Source organism: Phragmites australis, chromosome 3 (genome assembly GCF_958298935.1).
Source record: "Phragmites australis chromosome 3, lpPhrAust1.1, whole genome shotgun sequence".
In the NCBI taxonomy this organism is placed as follows: Eukaryota; Viridiplantae; Streptophyta; class Magnoliopsida; order Poales; family Poaceae; genus Phragmites; species Phragmites australis.
Window position 1 is genome coordinate 22,704,407 of NC_084923.1, and position 9,400 is coordinate 22,713,806.

The window sequence follows — 9,400 nt, forward strand, 5'->3', positions numbered from 1 at the left end:
CTATTAACTCCCTTACTTTGTTGCGAGTTTTTTTCTTTTATTGTGTTTTTCGTTTTGATTATTGAGCTGAATTTTCCCATCTTTTTATTGATAGAGGTATAAAATTCATACAAATATATACAAGTAAATCTTAAATTCCTTTATCTCTAAATTATCAATTTAGAGAGTTTTTTCACCCGGTGACTATCGTTTTGATTCTAAGGTTTTTTCTTCAAGTTGCTATCTTCTTGTTACGATAACTCTGAAATGAGTTGTAATAGAACCTAAGGATTCATTTACATCCATAAAAGACATATTTCTCAATCACAACTTGTTTCGATTTGATTTTGCTTCCACTTGCTAAGTTGAAGTGCGTTAGGTGGAAAAAAATAAGAAAAAAACATCCATTTTGAAACAAATTAGTGATGAGACGTCTATTCACTCTCTAATTGTCATTCTTGGTTCTACAATTGCTATGATTTTTTTAAGATCTGATGCATTACTATGTTACTGATACCAAATACTCACGAGAACAATGCCCATGTGAACTGAGGCAAGAGACAATGGCTACAACTGAACTGAGCAAAATATTTCAATATTTCATTGACAGAAACTCTCATGGAAACCACAAGGATGCTACTATTATTTCAGAAACGGTGCCAAGGCCGCCTGTGGTTATTGACGAGTAACATCCAAGAAACAACACACACACCACATACCTCTCGGCTAAACCAAACTAGCAGCACCCAAAATCAATTTGACCCTGAAGACCTCTCTTTTTTTCATCTCTGAATCAGGAAAACGAACCCACAAAAAACAGAACTTGGAATGCTCCCTTCTTTCAAGTTTCAGATGAGAAGTGACCAGATCATTTGTTCGAGGGCTCTCCTTCAATGGCCAACGGGACGGTGCTGGCCATCTTGCGGTATTTGAGAGCGTACAGCATCTCCAGGTAGCGCCGGGTCTCGCGCCTCTCGAGGTTGGAGACATACTTCCAGAACCCGTACACACCGGTGAGCGTCATCAGCCTCTCGGAGTAAAGCTGCCAGGTGTATCTGAATCAATACAGGTACAAGAACAATGTTAGCACAGCAGAAGCCTTGAAAAACATATACAACTTCAGTATATATGCAGCTTACTTCTCCTCGATACGCTGGAGTCCGCCCTGGGAGATCTTGGTCCAGTGGCTGGAGTCTTCCTTGCACTTCTCGAAGAAATCCACAAGCAGAGCGGAGGCCTTGTCACCTTGGTAAGGATCAATGTGGTAGCCAGAAACGCCGTGCACGATGATCTCAGCTGGACCACCATAGGCAGTTGCGAATGTTGGCAGACCGCAGGTCATGGCTTCAACCACAGTAAGGCCGAAAGCCTCGTAGAAAGCAGGCTGCTCAAAAGAGGCATGTGAGAACAGATCAACTTACAACTTAACTACGATATTTCTCCACCATGACAACGCAGTTTAGTTACCTGCACAAAAGCACCCTGGGTGTCGCAAATGTAGCGGTAGAGCTCTCCATTGCGGACACGGTTCATCTGAGCAGAGATCCAGCGGATGTGCCCATTCAGGTTGTACTGCTCAATATGGTCAAACATTTTCTTGAACTCAGCCTGCTCCTCCTTGTCCTTCGAAGGGTTGCCATGGTCACCACAGACAACCACAAGGTTAACCAACTCCTGCAGGCGTTTGTTCCGGCCATACAGCTCAACCAGACCAGTCAAGTTCTTGACACGGTCAAGACGAGCCATAGAGAAGATAATTGGCTTGTTCCTGTCGTTTAGCACAAACCTGCAGAGAAGCACTATAATAAGATAACCAGCAACAATGTGTCACAGACAATGCATCGTAAGCTAGGTATGAGCCAATTCTTACTTGTGCTCATTGTTCTCGGTATTGCTGTAGAGGAGCTCTTCAATCTCCGGGTGAAGGGAGGTCAGCCTCTTGTGTGACTCAGTGTAAGGGAAGTAGATGGACATGTCTGCACCAGGCGAGACAATGTTGAACTTAGGGTCGAAGACATCGATACCATGGACGACACGGTACAGACCAGGCATTGTGAATGCCATGTGCGACTCATACTGGCCAACAGTGTCCTTGCTGAAAAACCAGAAAATGTCATTAGATCATGGATATATAACTGCATGACCACAACTGGTGAATTTTATCAGCGAAGTTTGCTAGTAAATATAAATTACTTACTTTCCAGCAATCTCTTGGAAGGTACTGGTGATGATGAAGTCAGCATGGTTCATAGCAATCAAGTCAGTGGTGAACTGGCACGAAAAGTGGTAGTGATCCTCAAACTTCTTCCAGTAGAGGTCGGAGTTGGGGTACTTGGTCTTCTCAAGCGCATGGGCAATGGTACACTGCATATCCAGTAATAGGGCCAGAACATGAGCAATGAGCAGGAGTGGTAAAACGCTTTCAAATCAGAGTAGCTAGAGTTCATACATGAGTAACGCCCATCTTGTGTGCAAGCAAGCATGCAACAAGGTTTCCATCACTGTAGTTTCCAATGATCAGGTCGGGGTTGGCCTGAAGCTCTCCAGCAATCTCGTGTGCCACATCCTGGCAGCAATTAAAAAAGGGTCAGCAAGATGTTCATCTTTAACAAAAAAATTAAATAGGGAGTAACATTTGGTATCTACATCGGTGAAAGTCTCCAGGTATGGCCAGACTTCAAAACGTGAGATCCACTTGCGAACAATTCCATTTTCAGTTCTGAATGGCACACGAAGGATTTGGCAGTGCTCAGTGCCAAGGACCTTCTCAAGACGCTGACCACAAGTGGTGCCAGTTGCATCAGGGAGCAACCTGGTGACCTGTGCAAAACCAAAAAAATCCTCACTATTGCATCATTTTAGCTAAAAAGTTTTTTGCTTAGCATATCAGATATGACACTTACAATAAGGATCTTTGGTGTGATATCAAGACCACACTGCTTGATCCTCAGCAGCATTTCATTCTCCATAGCACGGACTTGATCCAAAATGTAGACAACCTGTAGGTAATCATAAACAAAGATTGATAACAAGAAGTTTAGTGGCCTAAGTGTGTATCATTGTCAAAACTGACTAAGGATTTTACCTGGCCTCCAGTGTCAGGGTAACCCAAGACATTAGCTTGGGCGAAGTAACCATGGGGGGAGAGGATGACAACATTGAACACCATGGGGATTGTTCCAAGGAACTTCTCCAGGGTGGACGGATCTGGGGCCTCAAGAAGGTCCAAGAGGAGGTGAATAGTCTCATGCGCACGCTTAGCACAATCACCCCAACCCTTTTCCAGACCAAGTTCCTGGAACCTGTTTTTTCCAATCAGATGAAGTTTGTTAAGTAACAAGAATACTACATAACTTCAAAGGGTTAATGTGAAAATGAGTGTAAGATACAATCAGTACCTGTGGTGGAAGTCTGAGTACGGGGTATCTGCTGGAAGGCTAGACAGATGCTCCTCAGCCTTCCTCAGAGCACCTTGGAGAGCACTTAGACTGCGGATTCTGTCGTTCAGCATCATTGTCTGCAGAAACATAGAAGTTCACAATTCCAGCCCATGAAAAACCAATTCACTCCACGTTGACATGCTAATACCAGAGCTGGGGGGGGGGGGGGGGGTAGTTCATATGAAGAAAAAGTTTGCAGGAATTTCTTTGGTTGCTATTATCTGACAGATCAGCATTTAGGGGAAGACATACCAACTGAGCTATATTAGGATCAATAGGCAAGAAGCTAACATATCACAGGTTGATGGTCCAAAGTTTTATTTTACTAATAAATTTTGATGACATTCTATTTGACTAAAAATATATGCTGTAACATTAGACTATGGAAACAAATGAAAGATTGGCTCACCATCCCCTTGTAGTTGTGCGCGCGAAGGAAGTTGAGCAAAGGGTACATGCTCTCCTTGTCATGGAAGAGCTTAGATGACAGGTGCCTGTTGAGGAACTGCACACCATTTCCAATGGACTTCGACAGAGAAGGACGAGGGAAGGACGCATTGAATGGCTCAAAGTCCAGCTCAAGCACAAAGTTGTTGTTGTTTCTGAAATATATACATCAGAAGAACTACACAGCTATCATATATGAAGAAAAAAAATTATGTTTAGCATGATCAATTAATATCTGAAATTCCCAATTCTCAAGTGCAAATCATACCCTTCTTCCACAAGCTGTTCCTTGAACTGCAGGTACTCAGGGACCCTCAACTCCTCAACAGCAAGCTCACTCACATTAACCCTCACATATTCCCAGACACCAGGCCTAGGGCGGATGGCAAGGGCAACCCATGGGGGGATAACGATCGCCTCCTGTATGATAAAACATTGGTTACAGTTAGGACAAGAGCGGAGGAAAAAAAGGATCAAATGTGATCCAATGATATCTGAATCTGATGCTAACCTGTGCCGCCCTCAGCACATCCTCAAAGGCACCATCCTTCAGCTTCTCACGCTCAGCCTCAGGGATTGCACTGTTGTACTCAGCAATGATCTGGTGAGGCTGCAGCATTCCCTTTCCAAGGTTCTTCAGCCTGCACAAAACATAACCAGATAAGATTAGATCATGCCAGATCTGTCAACATATATCATTCCAAGAAATAGTTTAGCATATGATCAAAATTCAGAAGCAACTGGTTAGTCTAGGAACATATGTAATATAGCATAGAGGTGCAACAGAAAATTGAAAGACTTATTTCACTCCTGTAACCAAACTTCACGAAATACCTTCATACCTTTACATCAAACTAGTCATGTGACTTTGCATTTATGCTGAATAGATAATGTCGGATCTAGGCATATAAACTGATTAGCAATATCATATTCTGGACTTTAGTACCAAGCACTTGGATAAGGACAGGTTTCAATCATTCTATTTAGCAACATCATATTGAATATAAAAATTAAAAATACACATGCGGCAAGATCTGATAGCAGTTCACAGGCACGTCAGGCAGTACTAGAAAACATGGTATATCATCATTCATTAGAATTACAAAATCTTGGATGAATTTACATATTCATCTTAATCAAGAACATCAGTGCTACAATATTGGTTAGGAATGAACGCATGCAGTTCAGCATACGTGGAACATCAGGCTAGATCTAACAATTTTGTATGACAAACTCTGTAAAAAGCACATATAGACAATCATCACTCAGGGATCTGCAGGCCTGTGTACAGCATCACCTTAACAAAACAATACTAATAACAAAAATACGCAGACTTCTTTTTTTTTGCAAGACTGCACAGAGTAAGTTGCAGAGTAGGATATAATCAGTGCGAACCTGGTGAAGACGGCGACGAGCTCATTGGGGTGAGCAGAGAGGGAATCACCGATGCGCTCCCTGACGCTGTGGAGGCGGCTCAGGACTCGGTCGCCGGCAGCTTCCCCCATTGCTGAACTCTTCTTGGTTCCTCAAGCCTGCATGTACAACAGCAAACTGAAGCTGAAGTCTACAAAAGAAAAACATTCAGTTCCATTGATTCAGTGACATATAGACTGCAAAAGTCATCCTAAAACCCCAACAAGTCATAAGCCCAACAGCCAACAACCAATCGACACACCTTTGACTCTTGGAAAGAAAAACGCAAGAAAACAGAACCAGCTACAGCCGAAACATTTGACAAACATGTGCAAGAACAGAAAATCAATTAAAATCCTGGGGAAAAAAAGAAATAATCAGTTCTACCAACTATAGAAACCAGAGCATACCAAAGAATCGATGGAGAAGGAAAGCTTGAGAAAGCCAAGGAATGGTGAAGGGTTCAAGGGCCTATTTATGCAGATCTCACGAAAAGAACCAACAAAAACAGTTCGATGGAATCCAAGGAGAAAAAGCTTGGCGCTTTGGCACCAATGGCTTCCAGCTCAAAGCGCCGTAGAAACCAAAGCAGCCACGAAAGAGCGAGTCATCGGAGCACTCCAATTGGTTTCTAGGCTCTTCTAAGCACGAGATTAGCATGGGGTTGGGATTTCTTGCAGGCCATGAGCCCATGACAAGGGAATTAATGTTCTTCAAAAAAAATTGCGAGGTAATTAAGACTAACAGAGGTAATTAGGCGTAACAAGAGGATTAATCTAAGTTAATCGTGGCCATTAGCACAGGAACTCAGAACCGTCAGTCTGTCGGCGAGTCCCAAGATAGCAGCACATGCCGAGCTCAGGGAAACGGATAAAGCCAACAACTTATCATATGAAATAATCAGAAAAATGCTTTTAAAAATAAGGCGAAAGAGAAACAGCATGGAACACTCCTGGATCTAACATTCTAGCAGCTTCGGTCTGGAAAAAAATGAAACCTTAAACCCAGAGCATGAGGTTTGCTAAACCCCAGATCCGGAAGCAACACCATCTTTCCTGCGCGGACAAGCAGGGTCCTCCACTGGATCTCGTCAAGTGGGCATTGCCCCAGGTCGTTAAACCCAAATACCATCAAAAATTCATTTTTTTTTCTAACGGTGCAAGCAATTGCATGCAGGGGCAGCACCTCCCCTAAAACTCACAGCAGGTTCAGAGGACCCGAAAAATTTATGGCATGACCTCCCCTGGATCACTCAGGGGTCAAAGAAACTGAGCGGACTGCAGTTTCCTACTTGCTATACCGGCATCATCGTCACCATTCAGACAGGAGCATTACACCACCGACACTCCGGCAGCAGTTCGCCGGAACAGAGCATCGTTCAAGCACACGCACACACACCGAGAGGAAGAACTGAGAACTCTATTGCAGGAGGACGATTTCTTTACCTCCCTCCGAGAGGAGAAGGAACTGCGCCTCCCAAAGAAGAGACCCAAGAAACGCAACGCACTAAACGCAAATCAAAATGAACGGGGTAAACGGAGGTGGAATGGATTGGTGAGTGGAGAGGCAGCCCCGGGCCCCTATTTATACACGGATTGCAAAGGAGGAGGACGATGCGGGGTGGGCCTCTGCTGCCACCATGTCCGTCCCATGCTCGTATTAAAATGGTAGGTAAGAGAGAGGAAATACTTGTAATTTTTGGTCCTGCATTGGTTTGCTCTATTCTGCTCTCATGTTAAAATGGTAGGTGGAAGGAGAATGGAAATACTAGTAATAGTTGGTCGTGCATTTGGTTTGCTCTATTCTGCTGCCGGTTATGGATTGATTTCTTTTACATGTACGAGTATGATGGGATACAATTAGGTGATGTGATGCCTTGTAGAAGAGTACGGCTGTATTAGGGGTTTTTGGTACAGTACCGGGATCTTGGGAAAAGGCAGGGGCTTGTATGCTTCCTGCACTGATTTGGATGCTGCAGGGAATTTTTTTAAGAAGGTCCTTTTTAGGGTTTCTTTTAGTATTTGAAGATATGTATCTAAAGCAAGGAATGTTTTAAAATATGAAAATCAGTTCCAAATAACAGAAGATTGTGGTGGTTAAAATTTAAATTTTCATGGCAAATTCTTAGAACATCGATGAAGTACAATCGGTTGATATATAAATTTAGCCTCCGTTGTTTTAGTTGATATCAACTTTTGTAATTAGCATATCAAAATCTGAGCTACTATCCATTTGGACTATTTTGTTATCGCAAGTGCTTTCTAACGAAGTTGACGTACGTGATATATATATCTCAAATACTAATAAAGTTATAAAAGTACAATACGAGTACGACTTGAGCTCTTGTTTTTGCTACAAAATACTAGCATACTTTTATTATGGGTATAATCGTGGGACTAAGCTCTAACGCAATGGCTAAAATTTGCAACATTTTTTAACTCCTATATTAATACTCTGCCAAATTTAAGCGTTGTAAAACTGCTTCATATATGGCAAACAGAGGGAGGGGGCACATGATCTCATAAACCACGAAACGCATACCCTCATGGTTTCTGACGCTGACCATTTTACTATCTGCACTCCAAATTCTCACACCAGAAGTCATCTTAGCGGCAGCCTTTACATACTCGAAGGGACACGGCTCCTGACAAAATGACGGCAGACGGAACGCGCGTCGCCACCGCATTTCTCCCGCATTATTTACTTGCCTTCGTATGATGAGATATAATTGGGAGGTGACCGTGAGGTGGTTCATCGGATCCGGGTTTTGCTTGGGTTGGAATCAAAGGTGAGGCCACCAACTTTTGCAGTTGGATCTACTCCGGATCCAACCCGGATTGTTTACTTGGTTTTACAGGAGATTTTTTCCCATTAGTCGGTACAAAAAATCGGTTTTCAATTTTTTACATTTTACCCTCTCAATCTTTGAGATGGTATCAATCTCAAATTGTGAACATTAGAGGCAACGGCACTAGGGTATCCCAACATTGGTATGTTGGAATCTTATGGTGTAGAAGGGGGAGAAGGTGGAAAAAATGAAGTATTAGTAATTGAAAAATACTAATTTATAGCATGTGTCCCGACGCACACCAGGCCTACCAATGGTCCTGTGCCTCTCCTCATCCCCCGTTATGCACAGACGACCAAGACGATGCAACCATCAGCGAACTCGTAGTATGGCTCAAGCTCGATGGCATCCACTTTAATGAGACTAACAAGGAATTATGTTTTGACATAAATCCTGTAATATTATTTTCATATGATCAATGATCAATTTGTTGATCTAATCTAGCACTGCTCTTGGCCATTTGGCCAAATAGCACTACCAAATGCTTACATAGAATTTCTTTAGGAAACTACATCACTGCTAAAAATGGCACCACCTTGCTCATGCAATTATGGTGCACATCTATTCTCGATAAACCTAAAATGTAGAGACAGATCATTGTACATCATCGAAAGTTATCAAAATTCTCAATCTACCACTGAAAACCACTACTTGAATATTTCTTTTCCGCTGTATATCACTACTGTTGTAATGGAGTTGAGGATGAAAAAAAATGTTTTTCATCCCTTGTGTGCCACTAAAACTAATCTATTATGATGGTGTGGCTCACAAAGAATGAAATTTTTTATGCAGCGGCATATGAGTGATGACAACTTTTTTTTATGGTAGATCGAGGATTTTCATAACTTTTTGATGGCACATATGGAGTAATCTCTAAAATATAGTACACCTTACAAGCTTAATTACATGACCTTGGTTTATGAACCATGTACTAAAGTACGAGGCACCAAAATAATATACATCTCCCATTTCTTGGCCACTACATCTTCGAAGGGGCCATTTTTCCAATAGGAGCTTAGCTAACCCATTGGATCCTTGAACGAGATACTGTTCTCAAATTTTGAGATGTCCTGCCCCATGATTGTGACATCACTGCATACTGTTATTTATGACTAACATGGCTTTTTTTATGCATGGAAGATAACTAAAGTCTATCTTTGCAATTGTTGTAGTTGTGAAATCTTTAATTCCTGGATATAAATGTTAGATTGAGTAAAGACAAATGTTCTTGAACAAATCATTTGTTGACCTACATTTCACTGGTAGCTTGTGT

General features: G+C 42.2%; 1 protein-coding gene across 1 annotated transcript; it reads right to left on the bottom strand.

The window, feature by feature from the left end:
- Positions 1-558: 558 nt before the first annotated feature.
- On the bottom strand, positions 559-6,886 carry LOC133912654 (sucrose synthase 2). The gene is made up of 15 exons (XM_062355507.1): positions 6,725-6,886; positions 5,262-5,398; positions 4,378-4,507; positions 4,135-4,286; positions 3,829-4,021; positions 3,378-3,496; positions 3,065-3,281; positions 2,883-2,978; positions 2,626-2,799; positions 2,429-2,545; positions 2,177-2,343; positions 1,850-2,074; positions 1,447-1,765; positions 1,119-1,363; positions 559-1,034 (listed from the first exon to the last, which is right to left on the bottom strand). Exons 2-15 carry the CDS (start codon positions 5,369-5,371, stop codon positions 848-850), a joined length of 2,451 nt encoding a protein of 816 aa, XP_062211491.1. The 5' UTR covers positions 5,372-5,398; positions 6,725-6,886; the 3' UTR covers positions 559-847.
- Between the last annotated feature and the right edge of the window lie 2,514 nt (positions 6,887-9,400).

Excerpts from the sequence above, each read along its gene's own strand:
- LOC133912654 (XM_062355507.1), bottom strand. The coding sequence starts at position 5,371 with ATGGGGGAAGCTGCCGGCGACCGAGTCCTGAGCCGCCTCCACAGCGTC. Across the intron at positions 1,766-1,849 it reads ACCGAGAACAATGAGCACAA|GTTTGTGCTAAACGACAGGA; the intron begins GTAAGAATTGGC and ends GCTTCTCTGCAG. Across the intron at positions 1,364-1,446 it reads CCCAGGGTGCTTTTGTGCAG|CCTGCTTTCTACGAGGCTTT; the intron begins GTAACTAAACTG and ends TCTTTTGAGCAG.